Source organism: Terrapene carolina, unplaced genomic scaffold (genome assembly GCF_002925995.2).
Source record: "Terrapene carolina triunguis isolate 2854851 unplaced genomic scaffold, T_m_triunguis-2.0 Scaffold25, whole genome shotgun sequence".
In the NCBI taxonomy this organism is placed as follows: Eukaryota; Metazoa; Chordata; order Testudines; family Emydidae; genus Terrapene; species Terrapene triunguis.
Genome location: NW_020664376.1, coordinates 4481957 through 4505734, shown reverse-complemented (window position 1 = coordinate 4505734; position 23778 = coordinate 4481957). Strand labels below are relative to the sequence as shown.

Genomic DNA, 23778 nt, shown 5'->3' with positions numbered 1-23778 from the left:
TCTTCCACCCCTTTATATATCTTTTGCATAAGGCGGGAACCCTTTGTCCCTCTGGGTTTCCACCCCCCCTCACTGGAAAAGCACCAGGTTAAAGATGGATTCCAGTTCAGGTGACATGATCACATGTCACTGCAAGACTTCATTGCCCACTTGCCAGCACACACATATACAGGAAGACTAACAGGTAAACACAGCCATCTGCAGACAATGGTCCTTGTTAATGAGAGTCATCAAGATTCCAAACCATCATTAATGGCCCACACTTTACATAATTACGATAGGCCCTCAGAGTTATATTTTATATTTCTAGTTTTAGATACAAGAGTGGTACATTTATACAAATGGGATGATCACACTCAGTAGATTATAAGCTTTGTAATGATACCTTATAAGAGACCTTTTGCATGAAGCATATTCCAGTTACATTATATTCACTTATCATATTTTTATAAAACTATTCCAGTTACATTATATTCACTTCTTATTATATTTTTATAAAACCATATAGACTGCACAACGTCACAATGGGGATAGACATTGGGGATGTTAGGCTGGAGCAGAGGGTCCAAACTAACTTGGCTGTGGCATAGTCTCAGGGGCAAAGGGAGCAAAGACCAAGAGGGTGAGAGTGAGTTAATCATTTATACGTCCCCAAACAAAGTCCTAAACCTGAGCTACGCCTTGATTCACAGGTGGCTGCACTGCAGAACAGATCTCAGGGCTCACAGCATCTTAGTTCATGGACTGAAGATCATTTATCTGTGAAAAATATATAAAAACAGGTAATTATCAAGCTAACTGAAACGGTGGTTAACTCTTTCCCTGCTAGCTCCTGCAGCCTCTCTGTGGAGTCAGTTTGTTTTACGCAGTCAGATTGTCGCCTAGGCATGCTCAAAGAGATCCCTTCCTTAGGGTTTGTCTGAGAACCCACTGAAATCAGTGGGAGTCTCTCTGTTGACTTTAAGTGGCTTTGGTTACAGTCCCCAATGTCTTAACATGGGGATTGGTTTCTGAAGTCAATGGAAGTCCCTGAATGAAGAAAAGGGGAATGTAGTAGCTTTGACTTAAAATATATCCTTTCCAAAGTATTTCTTTAGTAATTATGGGCTAGTGAGGGAAGTGCTAAAGAACCTTTTTCTTGTGTCTTCCTTCCTCCTCTGGCCTGGAATAACAGCAGCACCTGCCCTCTTTCCTACAGCTGCAGTCCAACTGAGATTTAGCCAATAGAAAGTGTGGCAAGAAAAAAAATCATCTTATGGCCCTTGTACAGCAACCAGGGGACCACTTAGCTGCAGAGAGGAAAACATACTGCATCCTCTTCGGGGCTATAGCAGCTGCTGTTCTTCCCCAGAATGCCGGAATATTCTGCCCCCTCTTCTTTGCTTACTCCTGGATCCTGCTCTCCCCCTGCTTGTGGAACTGTGGTCAGTAAGAGAGCCAGGTAACGGAGTGTGTCATCATGGTGCACTGGGTCCTGGAGTGCCTTCAGTGCTAAAAATACTTGTCCCCCAAAGCAGACCAGAGGCTAATAGGCATGATTAAGCCTTATACTAGTAATTATTATTATTCAATTACTATTATTCTTCTGCCTAACAGTGGTATCAGATAATGTGAATAACATAGGCAGGCATGTGAAGTGCTGCTGTCCTGTAGTAATATATATTTCATTCATACATTTGTATCTACATGAAAATTAATTTTTTGTTTCCTGTTGTCATTTCCTCTAGTTCCTTCCAGTCTCCGATATTAAGTGGTGAACTCCGGAGGTTAAGATTACTCATGAAGAAATGCTATCAAGGCTTCCAGTGGTAATCTGATCATAGACTAATGAAAATTTGCAAGTATGGGGTTAGTCCTTCAAGCCCATGCAGCAATCTTTATCTTGGGCAACCTGGTGGCTTCTCAACCACTTGCACAAAGTAAGTTGAACTTCCAGATATTAATTTTAAAACCTGATGTGCAGATTCACATTATTTATGTGGATGCTTTATTTGCTTCATGTTTTATCCAGTATAATACCTTTAAAAAAATAAGGCCTGCTTTATCACTGGTGTAACGTCACAGTGACTTCAGTGGAGCTACACCAGGCATGAATTTGACCCGTTTCTTTACAAATCTATAGGGATATAACAGAAATATTTAAAATGGTTTCTTCCAGTTAACATTCAGGGAAGACCTTTGTAAAGTTGTGTTTGAAAATAAGGGGAGGGCCTCCTAAAACTCTGAGGAGTGGTACACAGTGCCAAAGTTATAAATTATGCTAGCAGGGATCATGTACAAAAAATAGAAGTGCAATCTTCTGGCCAGACATTCATATTAAAAACCAGAGATTAAAGTAAGACTTAAACAATTAATATTCTCTCATATTAAACAGTATGTAGGAAAATATTCAGCTATCCATTGACCTGTGGATACTGAAAAAGTATATACTTAATTATACATTTCCCAGGGGGAAAAACCTCACTTATTATTAATTCACAGTAACAGAATGGGATATTTGGTAACCTGGACATTAGAATATCTATCTAAGACTTTAGTTATATTGCATAGTATCATTATTAGTCATGCTAAGAAATAAACAAATTGACTTAAAAATCCATAAAGAAAACCCACCCAGCACACATGGGTGATAATTTAACCTTCATTCCTGTTAACATTAAGTTACTGTTTTTCATTTCTGAATTTCATGAAAAAAATCATGGTTTAAGATTCTTCCAACAGTTTATCATTTTCTTTATAAATCTGTTCTATATTATATTATATGTCTGAAACATATCACTTATGGCAACTCAGTGACACACGGACTGATGTTCCAGTGCTAATTACCTGGTGTAGTTATTTACAAAGTGGATGTAACACTCTACTATTCACATGTTAGATCCAATTTGAACAAACATAAATGACCTCACAAGATGCAAGGCTGTGGAGAATCAGCCTAGTAGTGCCTAGGTACTGCAGTGTCTACTGATCTTACCAATTGTTTGCCACTTCCACCTGCTATGAAGCCCAGTAGATGTAATAAGGAATACATCTCCCCCAGGTATATGCACTCTCTTTCTCTCCATCTCACTCCCTCTCATTTTTAAGACAGGGATTCATTTACCTTTTATTCTGAGTCATGCGAGCTCATTTCATGCTTTTCAGTGCTTACGCTGAGTAGCGCTATTTCCTACATATAGTTCTACTGACTTAGATGAGATTACTGTCATGGATAAGTAATATTCAGTGCAAGTAGTGGCTGCAGGATCAGTTGCAGGGTATCATTCTCAGGTTGGTTCAATACAGGAGGCCAGGAGCTACTGCATGTGTGGTTGCTTATTAGGTTTTAATCAGTTTGGGGAAATCAGAAGTGGTTTTTCTTGTTTGTTCTGTTTTGTTGTTTTGGTGAGACTGCAACAGTTCCAGAACATTTGTGTTCCACTCTGTTATCTTTGTAGATATGTGTTTTTTGTCTGTTCCATTACGTTTCGGCTTATTACGGTGTTCCTTTTGGTTCAATAATAAAGAAAAACATAACTTGTGGTTCGCAGTTCTGCTGCTTACCTAATTGCTCTGGGTTCTACTTGCATAAATTATTGAGGATGGTGGGCTCAACTAATAGTTACATTTTCTGCTTATTTTTCCTATCAGACGACTTACTGCACATGCAGAGATCACGTATTTCATGTATTTATGCTTCTACACACTTCGGTGCATTCAGTGCTCAACTGTGCTGATAAGACCCTGTCTTTGAGGGCCATGTGGTGCACCATCAATCCTGTTGGAGTTCCAGCAAGAATGTTCCCGCAGAGAACAAAAGTAGAGTTCTCCCCAGAGCTGGAAGAGTTTGACCTTGCTGTGGCCCTTCCAGCAGTGCAGCAGGCTCCTGACTGAGTTCCTGGCCATGTCCACTGGCTGACACAGGAGGGCATGGATCCAGAACAGCTCTTCAGGGCAGGCACTGTCTCTTTGCTGTATGGTTGTACAGAGCCTAGCACAATGAGGCCTTGGCTTCCAGCCATGCTACAGTAACAAATAATTATAATGATAATAATGATTATTAATTAATAACCCTGCTTCTTCCCTGTCATTTTGGGTTGTCATGTGACCCCCCTGCCCTTGTGCAACTGTGGGGCAGTGGGCAAAATAGGGGGCTACAATTATTATGAAATGAGGCACCAGATTGGCTTGTAAAGATCCTGACTGTGTGGATAGTTCAGTGTTTGAGACCATCCCACTTTCCCTCCTTGGAATCATGAAGCCTATGAAAGGGGGAGAAAATATCCCGTTTTATCACTCTACCCTGTTCCCACCCCCCCAAGTTAAAATTCTCTGACTTGACTCCCGTGAAAGCCACTTTCCACTGGCAGAAGATGGTTCTCCTTCCAAAAATGCAGTGTCTGCCCATAGAGGACAATAAGCATCCCTGCAGCAAAAGGGGCAGGAAGTGTGGTGCGTAAGAGGGGATTGTCAACATTCGGATAAGCTATGGAAAAGAATCCAAACTACTGGATGCTGATCTGAGTCAACCTTTTAAAATATTATATAATACATTTTCTTTATTTATATTGTTATTTGTAAAGATGCACACAGTACTGTCTCAATACTTAAGGAGAGAGCATGGGTCCAGATCCTCAAAGATATTTTACTCCCATTAATTTCAAAGGGAGTCTGAGGATCTGGTCCCTGGTCCCTTCTCTGGAACACATATTGTATTGGAGAGGGCTGTGGAATGTATATGTAATACTAAAGCAAACCCCAAAAGTGCAGAGTCTGATGTTCATTTCCTCAACAGCAATGCATACTTTAATAATCAAATGATTTTAAAATGTATTTAAAATGATATAAGTCCTCTGTAATTGAATACATTCTTTTAAACTCTTTAACAGGTTATGTCATCACTTACCTCTTATGAAGTTCTTAGAAACCAGAGTACATCAGATGGTTCCTACCTCACCAGATGATTTATTATAACTCCCCACTCTCTTTCTATTAATTAATCACTGTTTCTTGTTAATGTATTTACAAAGTGTGCACATCAGTGACCATGTTTGCTAGATGTCAAATAGAGATGTGAAAATCTCAGAATTCCAGTCCATAATATGCAGCTGGCCTATAGTTATGTGCAGAATAAGGCCATGATTCTGCAAAGATTCCTGCATGTGGTTAGCTTTACACAATGCACATAGTCCCACTGAAGACAGGAGGACTAAATGTAAAGTTAAGCATATGGGTAAGTCTTTGCAGGCTCGGAATCAAAATGACAGTCTTTAAGGTCAAACAAAAAGCATATAAAGCCACAATATGAGGTCTTTATCCAGGGTTAGATTGAGCCTTTAAGGCACAGCCTATACTATAGGATAGTGTGGAGCTATCCTCCCACAGGAGAAGGACCAGGAGGCATTCTTCGTGGGAAGCAACTTACTCTGTCCTTTGTGACCAATCATCTCTATTGGCTTTTTCATGGAGGACAAGAACCCCTGGCCCCACCTCCTCTCCATCCCTTTCCATCCCCTCTGGGATGTCAGAAGGAAGTGATCACAGAGCCTGGGATTCTGCCTTGTGCTTATGAGGGATGTGTAAGGGTGGGTGGGTGTTCTCGCTAAATAGGAAGGATCTGACCCTCAGTTTCCCTAGCAGCCTTTATTTTCTTTTGAAAGGGAATCCAGAGGAGCCCAGGTGGCTTCCCTGATGTGTCCACTCAGAGTCTGCAGATCTTGAACAGTACATAGTTCCTGATGAGGGGCCTCTATGGGGTGGGGGGTTTATGGGGGAATTTGCCATTTAGGCTCCCCTTTGCACATGGAAGGGAAAGGCAGGATCTCAATCAAGGACTTCAGGATTTGGCCTTGAGGAAGGATTGGTTCAGGGGATCGATAATGGGATTACAGAAGCTTTCACCTCTTAGTCACTGATTAGTATGGAGAGGAGGTCAGCAGTGATCAAATGCCCTTAGCATATGATGGCTGTGAGGTGTTCTAAGTAAAATAAGTTACATTTTCTGATCCCATTCTCACTGCACTTGTGTCCACATCCCAAAACTACCCCAGCATCACAATTAGCCCTAGAGCTGGCATCCTTGTTGGTAATCTCACCATTGAGACCAAGGATTAAATGCCAATCTGGCATCTTCCACAGGGATTAGTTATTCCTTGTTAAAAGCAATAAATTATAGACTTGTTCAAAAGGACAGGAATTGTGGTTTATTTTTTATGAGTATGTTGAGAGGTCCTTGTGATATGTACTAAAATGACGAGGAAACTTCCAGATATGTACTGATAGTCACCACAAATTTGAAGGGGAATTAACACAAAAATGTTCACATCTGGCCACCCACAATATTTCTCAGGTGTATATAAAAAAATTCAGACCAGCACTTCCCCTAAAAAAAGGACAGTGCTATGTCTCACAGTTCCACAGGCCAATAGCTGGCTGAAAGACATTAAAGAAGTAATTCCCCTTGAGAAGGACACATATCCAGCAGACAGCATATGGGCTTCAAGGTACTCCAGAGTCATTTTGGATCCGACATACAAATGCTCCATGTGGATAGGAACACCTCTTTACTGCCTGCCATTATGTTTACCTATAACTCAGTGCATTCTGACATTGGAAAACTAAATGAGCATTGAATTTGACTTAGCCTTGAAAGTATGTGATTAAACAAGCATGCAGTGCAAACATTCACTATTTGTTTTTTATGATTCTAACACATGAAAGTTAACAATTCCTACTTGGTTTATATAATGAAAAATTGTCACAATAATATTAATCAAAATATTTATTTGCCTGCCTCTACAGGCTGTTGTGAAGACTAATGAGTTAACGTGTGTAAAGGGACTTCAAGATGTGTAGTGTTCTGTATACACTAATATAAAAATATTTCAATTTTTTAAAATTTAATAATATGGGATCTTTATTTAAAAGAAGAGATGTGATGGAAAAGTAAGGAAAAGCACACTATACGTTTGTCTAACTATTCACAGATATAATTTATGCCCACTTTAAGGCCCTTTCACACTGCCAGAGATGTGTAAATTGGCCTTTGTGTCAATAAGACTCAGGCCCAATCACCTGTATCCTGCAAGTGCAGAGTTGTTCCCTATAGTAATTTTTCTTGTATTATGTGATACATATTTTTAAATGACTCTGAACTGGAACCATTTATAAAGCTCATTTTTAGGAGTTTTGTTTCTGATATTCAACATAAATTTTCTTACTCTTGATTTCATTCCACTACCTATAGTTATGCTTCTTATATAACCCAGAAGAATTCCTCTGGTTCCTTGATATATGCACCCTTCAAATATTTGTAGCTGTTTATCTTGGCTGTTAGTCAAGCTCTGAGGAATATACTTGATATACCACTGTGGTATTCTAATCAAGCCTGAATAACTGGAAGCAGCATTGACTTTGATCAGATGCCTAGAATCTGAGCAAGAGGGAAGTCTGGTAGTGGGGAGCAGGAGGATGGGAGCGGAAAGAGGATGTGAGGATAGCATGATGCTCTGAGGTGACCTGGCCATAAGGAGGTAGGGAGAAGTGGCCAGGTCCATTGGGAGAAACCATAAAATTTCTTTTTATCCACTGATCCAAATCTGGGACACTAGCCAAACTAATTCGGAAGGAGAGGGATAAAAAATGGCCAAATCAGTGATGCTGCATATACTATATGGAGGCAGTGCCTCTTTCTAATGATTCCACTTCAAGCAGGTATTTGAAATATTATTTGGCTGAAGCAAATATCAGAAAGTTGGCTAGATTTCCTCTGAAGAGCTATTCAAAGCTGAATTTCAGTATAGCCCCACAAGTTATCCAAATTCAGATCTGATACTTCTCTCAGACTGCAACCAATCTGCAGTAAATCTATTGAAGACACTGCAGTTACACCTATTCAAAACTGGCGTGAGAAAAGAAATCAGGACCATTGTTCTTCTTTCCCAAATACTTAATAATTTTGTATTGCTACTCTCTGCATTCCTCCTAATCTGCTGACATCTTTCTGGTATTGAGCTGCACAGAACAAAATGAAATATTCCAGGGCAGTTATACTGGAGTTGTATAATGAGGGACTGACATCAACCTGCTTTGCTGTGTGATGTCTCTGCATATGTTTATGGGCCTATTGTGCTGCCACATGGCCTTGCAGACTCATATCTATTGTTGTACACTATTGGCTTGTCTACACTTGAAATGCTACAGAAGCACAGTTGCAGCATTGTAGACATTACCTACACAGGCGGGGGTTCTCCCATCGGTGTAGGTAATCCACCTCCCTGAGAGGCTGTAACTATGTCAATGGAAGAATTCTTCTGTCAACCTAGCACTGTCTACACGGGGGGTTAGGTCAGACATCGCTCAGTGTGTGGATTTTTCACACCCCGAGCAATGCACCTGGGCCGATCTAATTTTTTAGTGTAGACCAGGCCTAACAGTCCCTAGGTGTAGTTCATTCACTACTGCTCTCCAGGTTTCTCCTTCCAAATGTTTCAGATTATATTTCTGCAGAGGCCTTGTTTTGCACTTTTCCAATCTCAATGCCATTATTATTTTCCACCCATATTTCTAACCTCTCTAGGTCCTTTAGTCTTATTTCCCTGCCTTGCAAGTCTTCACATCACTCATTGTTTCTGTCCTCTGTGACTGTGGAGTAATTAAATCGGAACTACTGGTCTCTTAACAAATGTGTGGTCATGTCCTTGATTTCTGGGGTTGAAATTGTTTTGTTTGTCATTGCAATGATAGGTTTGAAAGAAACCATCAAAATCACAGCAGTCAATTTCAATGGTGAACAGATGCAGATCACATGGGCAGCTAAAGACTATTTCCCTGACAGGACTGTGACTTTTTTTTACAGGTAAGTACTGGCAATGGCTATCCTCTTCCCCTTGGTTAATGGCTTTGCTTAGAGATTCTGAAAGTATGTCTACACTGCACTTAAATACCCATGGTCTGTGTCAGCTAACTTGGGCTCGTGGGGGTCTGGCAGCCCGTCTACACCACAATTTTACAATCCCGTAGCCCAAGCCCTGCGAGCCTGAGTCAGCTGACATGGCCACCTGCGGGTGTTTTAATTGCAACGCAGACCTACCCTTAGACATCTCACTCTGTCCAAGTTGTGTTTGAGCTACACCCGCAAATGAAAGAGAAGCTTATATTTGATTCAGATCAATATGCAGACTTGTTTATGTTTGCTCCACACCACAACCCTATTTTCCAAACTAATCATCAGATCTGCTGAATACTTAGCGGCATGCAGGTGGTTACACCCACAGTTTTGTCCATTCTTGTGATGCCCACCAGTGTGTCAGAACATTTGGAGCCATTGTTCACACACACTCACAGCTTTAGCTGCTGTTTAATTAAGAGCTGTGTAGCAATCAGTTGATGCTGCAAATGGAAATGAGACATTTATAGTTGCTTTGGGTCAATGACAAGTCAGCCAGTAGGAGGTTTACTCAATTGTTAGTGGGTATATGAGACAGCATTCCCAGTAGAATGGTGTAGAAATAGGACACTGTCTGACACAGCTGTTAAAGCAAACCCTTCCCTTCTTAGAAAAGACAATATTAAAGAAACCTCACAATCTCAAATTGTAATGAACAGATGTCTGAAAAGTCAATGGGAATTGGGTACTGGACTCCCCTTCTCCCCTTTGAAAATCCCATCTATAAATCTCCTATGCAAATATCATTTGGGAGAAGTATTTTAATAAGCTAAAGTGACAAAAAGCAGCTAACTCATTTCAATAGATAACAAAATAACTGCGTTAACTAATTTTATTTTGTTTTTACTTGTAGATTTGGCACAGCTCTTCAAAACAGAGCTTGGAAGCAATGCCCCAACTATATACTTGACCAAGGTTACAATTCTGGCTGTCTCTTTAAGACAGAGGGACCCACTCTTACCATCTCTTTTAAGGATAAGAATGGAAGTGAAGAGCTTTTCAATTATACGCTAAAATCTGATTTCTTTAGTAAGTGAGTGAGCAATGACATTACCAAATTCCTTGGTAATGCTAGAGCCTTCAATGATCTTCTTTTGTATTGAGTCTGAGATGAAGAGAGAGAACTATTTCAGAGTATAAAATATTATCAAGGAAGATGACGAATTAGTCAAGTGTATAAAATATTATCATGAGGGACAAAATAGAATATTGTTCTCTGTTTGGGTATACTGAGGCTGCTTCTTCAACACTTACTTCAGTAGTCACATTGTCTTCACTGGGGCTATTTGTTTTGAATAAAGGCCCCCAAATTCAGATCGAAATCTGGATTTTGAACACTCAAAAAGTAGGTATGTTTGGATTTTGAAATATTTAATATAGTTGACTATGTAAAACATGTAAACATACATGTAGCAACAACTGGAAGCCTTGGTTCCATTTTCATAGTGGAGGGGTAAATATATGATATCACAATGCCAAAATGACAACAGGTTACAGTGAGAAAGCACTGGAAGAGTAAGAGAAGGCATTTCCATTTCTCTTACACTTTTATTGGTTTTATGTATGTAGCTGTGTCTTATGGGTTCAACATGTAATGATTATTATTGCAAAGAAATCTACAGAATAGTCGGAACTAATACTAAATGAAATAAAATAAAATAAACCAGCTATAGAACATCATTGAGCATGTCTTCTAAAGTTAGGATAGCTTCCCGGGAGGAAGGGTAGTTTTATGGCTAAGGCACTAGAGTGGCATTCAGGAACTCAGGTTTAATTCCCAGCTTTGTCACAAACATCCTGTGAGACATTGGGCAAGTCACTTTGGATCTCTGTGCCTGAGTCTTCCATCCCTAAAACAGAGATAATAGTGCTTCAGACCTCACAGGGGTGTTGTGAAAGTTCAGTAATATTTACCAGGTGCTCAGATACTACAGGAATGGGAGTGAAGTAGTTAGATTTCTTTGCAGGTGGTGTGGATCAAAAGAGAGGGTGCACTAAATGTACTTGAGGAAGGGGTGTTATGCTCCAATTCCCATGAAGATGCAACTTCCACTGCTAAGAGGTAAAAAACCAAATGGTTCAAAATATTGTGCCCATAACAGCTGACCATCTGTAAACAATGTGTCAATTTAGAACAGCACAACTGCATGATGCCATGGGTCTGAATTACATTTCAATGTACAGAAAACAGGCCAGCTGGAAAACTGAACCTTTTAGGAGCTCTGAACTGCATGACAGTCTAAAGAATTCCAGGAATGCTTGGGGGTGGGGGCGATGGTTTGAAATGAGTTGTAGTGATCCATTTTAAGAAGGTATTGTGTAATTTATATCTCTTTTTTTCCTCAGTAAAACCCAATCCGCCTGAAAATGTAACCTTCCATTGGAAAGGAGATACAGTTACTATAGAATGTAATAAACCAAAAACACCAGCAAGGTGCTTGGAGCTTGAACTTCAGTATAAAAGCAAGTATGACAAAGAATGGCAGGTGGGTAGAGTTTGCAATTCTCACTTAACATAGGAAAGAGAGGGACTGGCATCTCCACAGAACAGACAGCATAGGTTTTCCCAGCAGGCCCATCCCAGCCCATTAACATACACTTGATAGGCTGGCAGCAGAATAAGGACTAGGCTTCACTGCAAAAAAAAGTGCATTTTTTCCTTTGGGGTAACTAACACACATGTGCTATCCTGAGGTAAATACATGCTGAAGGCCAGACACTTTAATTTAAAGAAAGGTAAAGTTGTCAAGCAAAACAGTCCTATACCTCCTTCAGGGATTGGCCTTGAGGAGTTTACCTCATGGTAAACTAAGTGGCTGGTCTTCACTGTATTTTTACCTCAGGATGGCTCAGAAGTGTTAGTTATCCCCAGTAAAAAACACATCATTTTTTTGCAGTGAAGGCAAGCCCTAACATTTGCTAGACTACTGGATATCTAATGTGTGCTGAATGTCAGCATTCCAGTAAATGGCCACATTTCAAGGGAGTTACACTTCACTGCTTATGCACATGTCAAGAAGACATAGAGGAAAGGCAATATTTAAAGAATGGGAGCAGGGTGGGGAGTCATAAATGGGAAATGAAGATGAAAAATGGGAGAAAGAAGTAAAACAACAGAGAACAGGAGATGGGAAAGAGACAATGTTCTAGGCATTTTATTTATCTAGAACATAAATACTAGCTTTACATTTCATTTCATGGAATTAATTCTTCCTAGGCTCATAACTAACATGTGTATGCTTTGTGGACCAAAGCTAATTCTGTTTGTTTCACTACAAATAATTATTGAGGGATAAATGTAACAAAGAACTATATGTTAACTTAACCGTAACATTGTTTAATGCTAGAAATGGGTCTGAATGAGGAAAATCCATCCAAGATCCAGATCTCCTAAACTTTTTGGGGACGTTCTATTTGTGTCAGCCCATTTCTTATGTTTGTTATTACAATGATCTAGTATAATACTGCGAGAAGAAAAATATATGTTGGAACTAATCATTAATGATCAAATATCTTCCTGTCCAGTCTAGAAAATCTGCATGTTGCAAAGTTGAAGAGCAAGGGTTTGATCCTGAAAAGTGCTACTCCTTCAGAGTCAGATTGGAAAGAACATCCATTTGCAATAGAATTCCTTATGCCAGTGAATGGGCAGAGGTAACAGTTTGGAGAAATGGCAGCTTACTAGGTAAATGCTAAGCTACATTCATATTCTTAGCTGGAAATATAATCAGAGGAGGGGAGGCTGGGAGACAGGATGTCAGGTTGTGCATCAGGTTAATTCAAAGTAAAGATCTAGTCAACACTGGAACAACTGAGTCTAAAGCAGCACTGAGCAGTCTGGCCTTTGCCCTGAAGTGCATCATTGATTTAAGACATTAATATGGAAGTGGAGAATTTCCCTCAAATCTATCAAATACTTGGGAAGTGACACAGACAGTTGCTGCCATGTTTCAGGCTCTTCAGTGACTTCTGTGGGGAGGTCGTGACATCAAGCTTGCTACGAAGTTGTGGACCTACACAACCGTGGTTATACCGACTCTGTTGTACAGCAGTGAAACTTGATCACTGCTCCATATTAAGTGGCAGGACAAGATCCGAAATGAGAATATTTGAAACGGAAACCAACAGCCACCTCCATCAATGATGGTTTGGTTTCATTGGCTTTCTTGGTACAGAGATATTAATAGGGTGGAATACCAATGAATTACGAAGCATTTTTATCTAGGAATGCTGCTACACAGCTGACAATCGTCTGGTCACCAAAAGCTTTGGTGACACAATAAATTTGCCAGCAATAGACATAAACTGAATATCTAGCCAGACCACCTAAAGGACCAGGTAGAGATTGATGTGGGTGGAGCTCAATCTGCAAGGAGAATACCTCCCTTTGCAATTTGCCATCATGATGATGGATGGATGAGGTTAATTCATAGCCCTTTCAAACATAATTTGATTCATGAGTGCAAATTGGGGTTGGTGGCCTGATCCTTCAATTCACATCTATGTTGCTGTAGCTGTCCCAAGCAAGTACTGATTTGGCCAGTAACAAATAGGCTTTGTATTACAGTAGCACCTAGATACCCGAAATGAAATTAGTTTTCAATTGTGCTAGGCCCTGTACAATTTCCCCTTAAAGTGGGAAGTTTGTCACTGCACGATTTCAGAATTACAGTGACACTGATAATTATACACAAAGCTGATTCATGGATTGTTCAAATGTTGTGTGCAATTTTTCAATGACAGAGATAAATAAGGAAAAGATGCTGCCTCTGCCATTGAGATCTCATATGTATGATTTAATGTTTTTGTTCTAGATAATACCTTTTCCTTTTTACCACAGTTTTATCTACCTTGTCTGGTCAGTCTGTAAGATATATATGCTGCTGACATACCTGTTTGATAGAACTCTTTAGGGTTCCTTGCTGTTATTTATTTATTTAGATTTATAAATGCAAAATTCCCATCCATAGCTCTGGGAATTTAGCTAGAGTTCATACTTCCAATAATCACTATAATTATGAGATAATACAAAGAATATAGTGCAATATAGTACTAGAATAAAATAGAATACCACAATAACCGCCAATAAAATTAAAATTGAAATACCCACAGCCAATTAAGACTCAATGCCTTTAACCATTAGTCAACCATTCCCTACATCCTCCGAAAACAAAAGGGCTTTTCAGCATGTCTGGATGGTTAACAGATCCAGGTTCTGGCAGGCCAAAGGTGGAAGTATAAGAGTTGAGTGGCCTTCACAGAAAATGCCACACCAGCAATCCCATCATGTTCAAAATGAGAGAACTCTACCAGTGTAGGCTGAGAGAAGGTGTCTCCCAAGTAGCCAGCTCACTTTTAAGGATTTGTAAGTTAAAATCAACACTTTGTATTCCACCTACAAAGTAACAGGCAGACAGTGCTTCCCCCCCCCCCCCGCCACTTGGGGCAGCAGAAAACCTGGAGCCGGCCCTGGATCTAACAAGACCCCTAGTGCCATTCTGTGCCTCGTTCTTCTAAGTACAGTCTCAAAGACAGACCACATTAAGTTACAGGACACTTTTCATCAGCTTTAGTAGGTTTGGATGATCCCTTATCGCTTTGCTGGAAAGCAATACTCCCAATGAGTACCATGAACCAGTAGAGAGAATTGCTGTAGTTACATAAACACAGGCAATCACTCAGTCCCCACACCTTCAAATCAGATCTCCACAAGGTGCCATTCACTAGGCTTTATAGGAACTTAGTCTCCCAGACCTGCAGAAGAGCTCTGTGTAAGCTGAAAAGCTTGCCTCTGGTTTTGTTTACACTACCACTTTTGTCAGTAAAACTTTTATTGGCACCCCCCCCCCCGACATAAGTTTCACCGGCAAAAGTGCTGATGTGGACAGCGTTATGCTGGCAGGAGAGGCTGTCCTGCTGACCTAGCTAACACCGCTCCTTGGGGGTGGTTTAATTATGCCGGCAGGAGAGCTCTCCCTTCGGCATAGAGCGGCTACATGGGAGACCTTACAGCAGCACAACTATAGTGGTACAGCTGTGCTGATGTAAGGTCCGTACCGTAGACATAGCCTCTCTCACCAACAGAAGTTGGTCCAATAAAAGATATTACCTCACCCACCTTGTCTCTCTAACACCACCAGAAGGCATTTCATTGCAAGGATGAAGGAACTGTGCTTTTCTTTTGCAGAGTTAGATTAGTTTGTCTTGTTTCTTCCTTAACATTGCTATTGTTTTAAAGAGAACATCTGCAATAGGTACATTTATAAATTTACATTTATAGAAACATGACATTTTAAAATATTATTTTTGTGATTACTCCTAGATTCATGTGCTGATGATATAAAGCCTCTGTCAGACAATGTGATCCTTTTAATTTCTGTGCTGGCAGTCCTTCTGGTAATATTCCTCCTTCAGATTTTTGTGTGCAAATGCCAAAGGTAAGTCCCTACTGATATTTGTGTCATGATAATACAACATATGTAAAAAATGTGAATAGTTTGATTCTCTCCTTCTCCCACCATCCATTGTTGTTTGTCCTCTTAGAGTGCAAATTCTTGAGGCCAGGAACCTTGTGGTTGTGTCCTGTGCCTCGCACATTGTAGGTGATACTGGAAAACAAAGAATAAGTAAATATGCTCCCCAACCTAATATGTTCCCACTGGTCTTTATGATGCCATGGAATCATTGCCCAACCAAAGAATCTCTGGCACCTTCAGCCTACAGTCTACAGACTGCAGACCCAGTCATTCACTCTTAGTTTCCTGCTGCCATCCCTGTACAGAGCACGTCTCTGGAGTGCCTATAATCAGAGATCCCGACTCTCACCACCATAGAAGCAGGGAACTCTGCAGCTGCAGACACATACTTTCTACTAGAGGAGCTAAGAACAGAAGGTGAGAATTTCCTTCTACCTGAAGAGTGACAGTTGGAAGGACGATGGAGTGGCAGGGTGAGAAAGGCAGGGTAACAAAGAAGAAAGGATGACAAAAGTAAAGGGGAGGAGTGCAAAAGATGTGAAAGGGGAAGATAGGGGAGGTGGTGGTGGAACAGATGAGCAAGAAAAGGAGGCAGGTAAAAGATGAAAAGGTGTAAAGGGTGATTACATGGGAGGGCTTCAAATAGTGGTAGAGGAGCAGGGGATAGGAGAGGTGAAGTGAGTGGCAGTCTCCTGATCTGTTTAATGGCCTTAACAAGACTACCATAACCCTCAGTGATGTTGTGAAGATTCTGTCAGTAGTACCTGGAAAGCACTTTGGGCCCCTTGGATGGAAATAATATTATTGTAATAATCCATACTTACATTACTGCTTGAATGACAAATGTGGGATCAAAGCCCCAAGACATCTGCATTTGCTTTTCTCTTTCTTTTATAAATTGTAAAGGTAGTTTAAAAATAGCATCTCCTGGCTGGGGTTTATAAAACATTGGCATTAGATTCTTCTTACCAACTCCCTCACTTGCCTTCCTGCCCCATCCGATCTATTACAAATGAAATGTGAGAAACAAAAGCTGAAACTTTGTGGCACCGAAGTGCACGATGGAAGCAACATAATCGTAACAGCTGTGAGCACTCAAAAGAAAATCCATTTTATGAGCATTCTGTCTTGTTAACAGTCTTTCGGGCTTGCAATTCCAAGGAGAATTTAGGGTGTTTCTGTTAATTTTTTGAGCTACAGTACTAAATATTAAAAGGGTGTATGCTGCAAGAGTGATAGCTATTACGGAACTTGAATCGTGTTTAAAGAAGCTGCAGTTGAGAATATTCATTATTGTTTGTATATTTCTATTGTATAACCATTATGCATGGCAATTAGCAACTTAAATTAAGACAGGCACAATATAAAGGGACAAATATAGGGCAGGGATGCATGAGGGGAGGGAGGTGGAGAAAAGAAATATATATATATATATATATATATATATGTATATATATATATGTGACCATAGACTAAAATTCTCCTTGAAGAAGTGTGCTTTGTGAAGTAACTCAGCCTATGTCTACACTGCAATCAAAGGTGTGATTAGCAGCTCAGGTAGACATACTCATGCTAGCTTTAATCTAACTAGGTTGCTAAAAATAGCAGTGTAGACCCAGCAGCGTGGGCTTCAGCACAGGCTGTACAAGCCTCCAGAATGCTGAATGTGTACTCGCATTGCTAGCCCATGGTAGGGTGTGTATTGCCAGGTCTTCACTGCTATTTTAGCTCTACTAGCTAGATTAAAGCTAGCAGGGATATGCCTACCTGAGCTGCAATCACACCATTGATTGCAGTGGAGACATACCCCATGGCCTCACCTACTTAAGAAAGGTGCATTGGTTTAACTAAACACATTTAGTTAAACTGGGGCAAAGCCCAGTATGGAAATTTTTATTTTGGTCTAGCTCAAATGAGTTAGAAATCAGTTTCAGCTAAATCAAAATAAGCCACCCTTAAACTCAAATAAGCGCATCCATACAAGGGTTTGCATTGGTTTAGGCAATTTTTTTAAAAACGGATATTAAGTTAAATGAATACAACTTTCTTGTGTTGACAAAGCAGAAGAACAGGAAAGAGTGGAAGCATGGCAGGTGGGCCTGGGAAAGGGCCTCTGGGCATGAAGGCTACATGAAAGAAAACGTGTTTGTCCTAGTGCAGGGGTTCCCAAACTTGGTTCACGGCTTGTTCAGGGTAAGCCCCTGATGGGCCATGAGACGCTTTGTTTACCTAAATGTCCACAGGTACAGCCGCTCGCAGCATCCAGTGGCTGGGAATGGCGAACTGCGATCACTGGAAGCTGCGAGCGGCCGTATCTGCAGACACTCAGGTAAACAAAGCATCTCGCAGCCCGCCAGGGGCTTACCCTGAACAAGCCACGAACCAAGTTTGGGAACTTCTGTCCTAGTACAATGGGGTCCTGATCCATAACTGGGGCTCCCAGGCACTACAATAATACAAATAACAATAATACAGCTAATGGCTACATTTTGGAAGGCTTGACCTTAAAGGGTCACATCTGCCCATTTGATATAACACAAACTATCTCTTTCCAAACATCAATAGGACCTAAAAATAAACTAGAGAGACAGTCTCTCCCAGCTGAATTTCTGCCAGCCTTCCAACAATGTGAGAGTTGTGGGAGGGCTCTAGCCCTTGAAAGCTAAGGGTTTGTCTACACTAGCACTTTTGTTGGTAAAACTTTTGTTGGTCAGGGGTGTGAAAAAACATACCCCTGACTGACATAAGTTTCACCGACAGAAGCTCTCCTGCCGACTCATTGGGGGGTGGTTTAATTATGCCGGCAGGAGAGCTCTCTCCTGTAGGCATAGAGTGGCTACACAGGAGACCTTACAGGCGGCAGCTGCAGCGATACAGCTGTGCCATTGTAAGGTCTGTAATGTAGACATAGCCTCAGTCTTTCCCAGAGTAACTATGAAATTCCATACAGTGGCCTTGCAGCACCTCTTGATTTGTACTTGAAGCTTCTCAGATTCCAAATGTAGAATCCCGTCTGAACACTGGCTGCCAGGAAGGAGCTACTTTTAATTCCCATGCTATTGCTGGATTTGACTTCAAGATCAGACTACTTGGCACTCAATTACTTACCTGATAATGAAGTCAGCTTTAGAACATAACATAAGAACATAAGAAAGGCCGTACCGGATCAGACCAAAGGTCCATCTAGCCCAGTATCCTGTCTACCGACAGTGGCCAATGCCAGGTGCCCCAGAGGGAGTGGATCTAACAGGCAATGATCAAGTGATCTCTCTCCTGCCATCCATCTCCACCCCCTGACAAACAGAGGCTAGGGACACCATTCCTTACCCATCCTGGCTAATAGCCATTAATGGACTTAACCTCCATGAATTTATTCAGTTCTCTTTTAAACGCTGTTATAGTCTTTAAACGCTGCACTTTAATGGCTGCTGAGGAGCTGGAAGTCAACACCTTAATTCAGGCTTCCAGATATGCTGCACCGAGAACTTCCTTTTCTCGTACTTCCCCAGAATTTTCTTCCTTTCATTTTCAGGGACCACTAGGGTGATTATGAGGGTGCAGAGGTGACTCTTCCAGTCCTATGAGGCCTGTGGCCAGGACTAGAGTAGTTTTCCAGAGGAAATTAAAAAAAGAGTTTTTCAGGGCAAAATGCTATCTGTTCCACTTTATTTACTGCTCCTATTTAGAGCCCAAATTAAATCTTTAAAACCAACTGTTTTTTCCTATTACCGATAAGCTGACTTTCACTCCTTTATTTCTCTGTCAACTGCCTGCTTCAGTACTGGACAAGATCAAAGCACCAGTGATCTTGGCATCAGTCTCTGTTGCACTGATGAGCAAAGTCAGCCCATACAAGATGATGCCAATGTTAAGATTTATAGTTTGCATGTCTGTGCTCATCATTTTAGATCTACAGTACACTTATTACAGCTCTACAAAAGCTGCCAACTGCCAAAACCACAGAATTAGCTTTTTTTTCTCTCTGAAAAATCCCATGCTGTTGAACCACAGTTACATTATTGGAGGTAAGTTACTGGAAAGCCCACGGATGTTATAGGCCCAGAATTGCTTCTCCTCTGCACTCTGTTTATGCTACTCTGAATAGCAGAAAAGCAGAAACAGGCCTCAGTTCTGTAGCAGGCATACAGCCACTATGGCTGGCTCCTACACCACAACTCCAGAAGGGAGGGGACATGGCCAGATATGCTGTGCTCAGGTAATTCCCAGCCAGTGCATAGTTCCTTTGGGATAGTTACCAGCTGGCAGAGTTTAGAGCAGCTGAATGCTTACCGTACTTTGTTTTGTTCTATTTACAGATTTCAGAAGTCAGTCATGCCTGTTATACCAGACCCAAAGCATATATTTTCTGATCTCTTTAATGATCATAATGGAAACTTCCAGGTAAATATCCAAGCACTCTTGAACTTCCTTGGTGAGGTTGCATTCATTCCAACACAACAGTCCTACTTTGCACATAATTTAAAAAATGCAGCCTACCTTTGTGGTCTCTTTTGAAGTTTAAACTAAGTGCTCTCTGATCCAAAAGCAGCCTCTCACTCTACTACTTGACCACCTGGTCTTACAGAAGAATGATTATTATTACTTATTTGCACTGTAGTAGCACATAGGGACCCCAATCATAGAAGAGGACTCAATGTGCTAAAGACTGTACAAAGCCAGTTCCTGCCCAGGGGAGTTTGCAGGGAAAGTAGAAGAGAAGATATGTGGAAACATACAGACAGACAGGGTAAGACTGAAGCAATGGTGGCCAGCATGAAAAGCAGAGATCACAGCACGCCAAATTACTGTACAATCTGCTTTCCAGACCTCCTGTCACAAAAGGCCACAAGCCTTTGTCCTTTACAAAACTAACCATGGTTTCCCAACTTGCCTGATTTACCACTATGCCCTCCAATCCTTTAGCACAGAGCTTGCTGTGAAACAGCAAATCTTCAGACAACCTGACAGAGGAACGAACTTTGTGTTTGCTTCCAAATTAAGTTGAAATGTATGTAGCTTACATGAAGAGCATTTTTATTTGAATACTCTTGAATCTGCCCAGCACCTTACCATTTAGACTATGCTATAGCTGAAAACAACCTGGCAAAATAATTAGGGATATTCACTAACTGATGCATAATAGCTACTGGGCCACCATTACAATGGTGATGAAAATGAAAACCAATAATAATGTTTTACTTGTGAGTCAAAAATGTACTTGCTCAAGGTAAGTTTGAAAAGATACAAAATAATAATAATAGTACAATGCAAAATAATAATAAAGGGCCTGATCCTTAATCAGGCAAATCTCCCACTGAAGTCAATTTGAGTTTTGATTGAGGTAGGACTTGGCTTAAAGGATTTGCAAAACCATGACAAATGGAGGGGGGGAGGGAGGTAATGTATTAATCTAGTGTATTTTGAAGGCACCTATCACTTAAGTGCTATATAATAATTAAATCCAACACTTGAAGGTGTCCTTAGTGGTAATTTTCTTGAAGTTTTCCTTTTTCTTTGTGTGCATTCATGTTTTTTGCTTTTGTCTTATTTCCTGCTTGCCTGCTATTTCCTTCTTTCCAACATGACATCCCCCAATTGTGTAGGTCCTGGGGTCATGCCATTACTGGAGTAATGGTGAAGGTCACTGTAGCCTGTGCTTGCTTCAAATGAAATTAGGGTGTTTGCTGACACCAACATTTCATTCTCCTAGGAATGGATTGACAAAACTGACAATGCAATGGGCCAAACCAAGATGGAATGTGTAGAACATGAATGCATCATTGAGGAGAGAACTGAGCAGGAAGATGAGAAGGAAGCTAGTGAAAAGCTTTGTGAATTGTCAAACATGAATGAAAGAGATTATCTGAGTTCTGCTCATAACACTTGCCTGCCACCACCAGCCAGTGATACAGTTTCTTTCAGGAGTTTTAAGTTTTGTATGAATGAAGACATGTATGTCATCTTATGAAACTATATAATGCAGTAGGAACATATGGTGTCCGGAAAAGGTACACAGGATCCTGATGAGTTTAAAGGAGCATCTAAGTACAGTAAAAAGTTAGGATCAGGCTTGCCTAGCATAACATAGAAAGCTATCCAATCTGGATCTGGATTGCAACTTTCCCAGAATTTAGCGACAACCTATGCAGGCCCATTAGAGAAACAAGAGGGCATGGCAATTCAGGTGTATTTGGTTTAGGGGCTCTAGTTTGGGCCCATCTCTATGGCTAAACCGAGCCCCGTCCTGCATGGTGAGCGTTCAAAGAGCCCTGCTCACTCACTACACACCTTTTAAGAGCTGGGCACAAACACAATCCTTGATCTGAGGGAGTGCACGTACTATGTGCAGTTAATGAAAACAATAGCACTAGCCTCCCCGAGTGGGCAGAAAATGTAATAGTTAGGGCAGCGCCATCAACCTGCCTTCTCCTTCTCACCCGGTAGCAGAAGATGGTGGAGTACATGACACCTTTCCAAAGGGGATGGCAGGAGCTGTGCACTCTCTGCTCTCCAGATGTCATCCTTCCTGCCGCAAGCACAATGCTTCCAGCAGCTCTCATGGGTGGGGTAAACATTTGCACCGCACCTAATGGAGCTAGGATCTGAAAAAAACATAATTTGCCCCCAGGAATATGATAGTGAGGATGTACAGAATCACACTGAGTCCTGATCCTGCAATGAGCTCTGTTTGGGCAGCCCTTTCAAATGTATTAGGGGGTCCATGCAGGCACAGAAGTCTGTGCATGTGGACCTTATTGCAAGATCAGGCTCATGGCATCTAGTCATGTCCATGCCCTTAAGGTTTTCTCTTCATATAGTAGACACATTCTTGTAGACAAATGGGATAATTCACCCTTAATGCTGGATTGATTTGACTGAGAAAGTCTCATCTTTGCTCGATATTTTAAATCTTCTTTTAGCATGTTCAGCAACTGCAGATTTTATTAATGACTTGCTGTTCATATATCAGCCTTTTATTGTATGTGTTCCAACTTCAGCTAAAGTATGTCATATTTTTGTTCTCTAACCTCATTTTGTTAGATAGCAGACTCGGGAAAACCCACTTGATTCATCCAAACTGTGTTTTGTATATCTTCCTACATCATTTAATGTGCATGCTTCTTGAAAGCAAACATTGTAGTCAAACATCTAGGATGAAATTCATCCCTGGCATAAGTCGATTTAAGGCAAAGTAGGTACACCAAGGATTAATATGTCGGTCTAGCTTCTCAGTTAGTGTAAGTTGACATTACTGTATGAAAATGGAGCTGGTCAGAAAAACCACTGATGAAGTCATTTTCTGTGAGACAGTGAAGTGCCTTTGAAACAGAAATGCTTTATGAACTAATGTTGATTTTACCGAAATTTCATTGTGAAGAAAAATAAAAAATAAAAACAAACAAAGAAAAAGAAAAGTCGCCACAATGTCAAAATGGCATGTTGACTTTTTTCAGGAAAATAAATCAATTTTTAAATTTTGAAATGACTTTTCATTTTGAATGTGTAATGTATTATATTATATATTATAATATAAAATAAAAAGTCAAAATAGAAACAAAACATTTTGATCAATTGAAACAATTTGTTGTTTTTGGACCTTTTTGAATAAGTTATACGTTTGGGAGTTTGTTCTGATTCAGAATGAAGCCAAATTTTTAAATCTCAAAATTGTTTTCAAAACAGAATTTCTGTCTTCCACATGCATCTAGACACATGTATTCAAAGCTGTTAAAAATATTGATTAAAGAAATAAAAAAGATGTTTTCTTACAAGTGTTGAAGTTGATTCTTATGGTTACATGTGATCAGGCGTTAGTCATTCTGTGGTGTCTGAGGAACTAGCCCAAAATGTGTCACATATACAGTTTGGGAGGGGAAGTGGGAAAATGTACTATACCAATTAAGAGGTGTGACATTTAATAACTGAAATATAGATGGTTCAGTGATTTCAGAAAATCACTTGACTGCTATCGTAGCCAAATTATTGCCACATCAGATGTTTTCTTACAAGTGTTGAAGTTGATTCTTATAGTTACATGTGATCAGGCGTTAGTATCCAAATATACTTCTGAGGACAATTTCTTTTCCATGATGTTGTTATATGAGTAACTGAATCAGATCCCATTTCTGCCCCCCTGTATGTAGTGGGAAAAACAAAAACCAACAGGATGTCGCAATAACCTTCCAAGTTCTTCCTATGGTCATCCCACAACTTAAGGTACAGATTTGAGTATCTTAGGGCTTGTCTACACTACCGCGGTAGTTCGACGGCTGGCAATCGAACTTCCGGGTTCGATTTATCGCGTCTGGTGTGGACGCGATAATTCGAACCAGGAAGTGCTCGCCGTCGACTGCGGTACTCCACGTCAGCGAGAGG

General features: G+C 40.6%; 1 protein-coding gene across 1 annotated transcript; it reads left to right on the top strand.

Annotated features, from left to right (window-relative positions):
- The first annotated feature begins 685 nt into the window (after positions 1 to 685).
- LOC112110515 (cytokine receptor-like factor 2) lies at positions 686 to 22326 on the top strand. The gene is made up of 9 exons (XM_024205554.2): positions 686 to 782; positions 1728 to 1919; positions 8725 to 8836; positions 9780 to 9955; positions 11273 to 11412; positions 12452 to 12611; positions 15249 to 15363; positions 19719 to 19803; positions 21113 to 22326. The coding sequence occupies exons 2-9, from the start codon at positions 1844 to 1846 to the stop codon at positions 21368 to 21370; spliced, it is 1122 nt and encodes a 373-aa protein (XP_024061322.2). The 5' UTR covers positions 686 to 782; positions 1728 to 1843; the 3' UTR covers positions 21371 to 22326.
- Positions 22327 to 23778: the final 1452 nt, after the last annotated feature.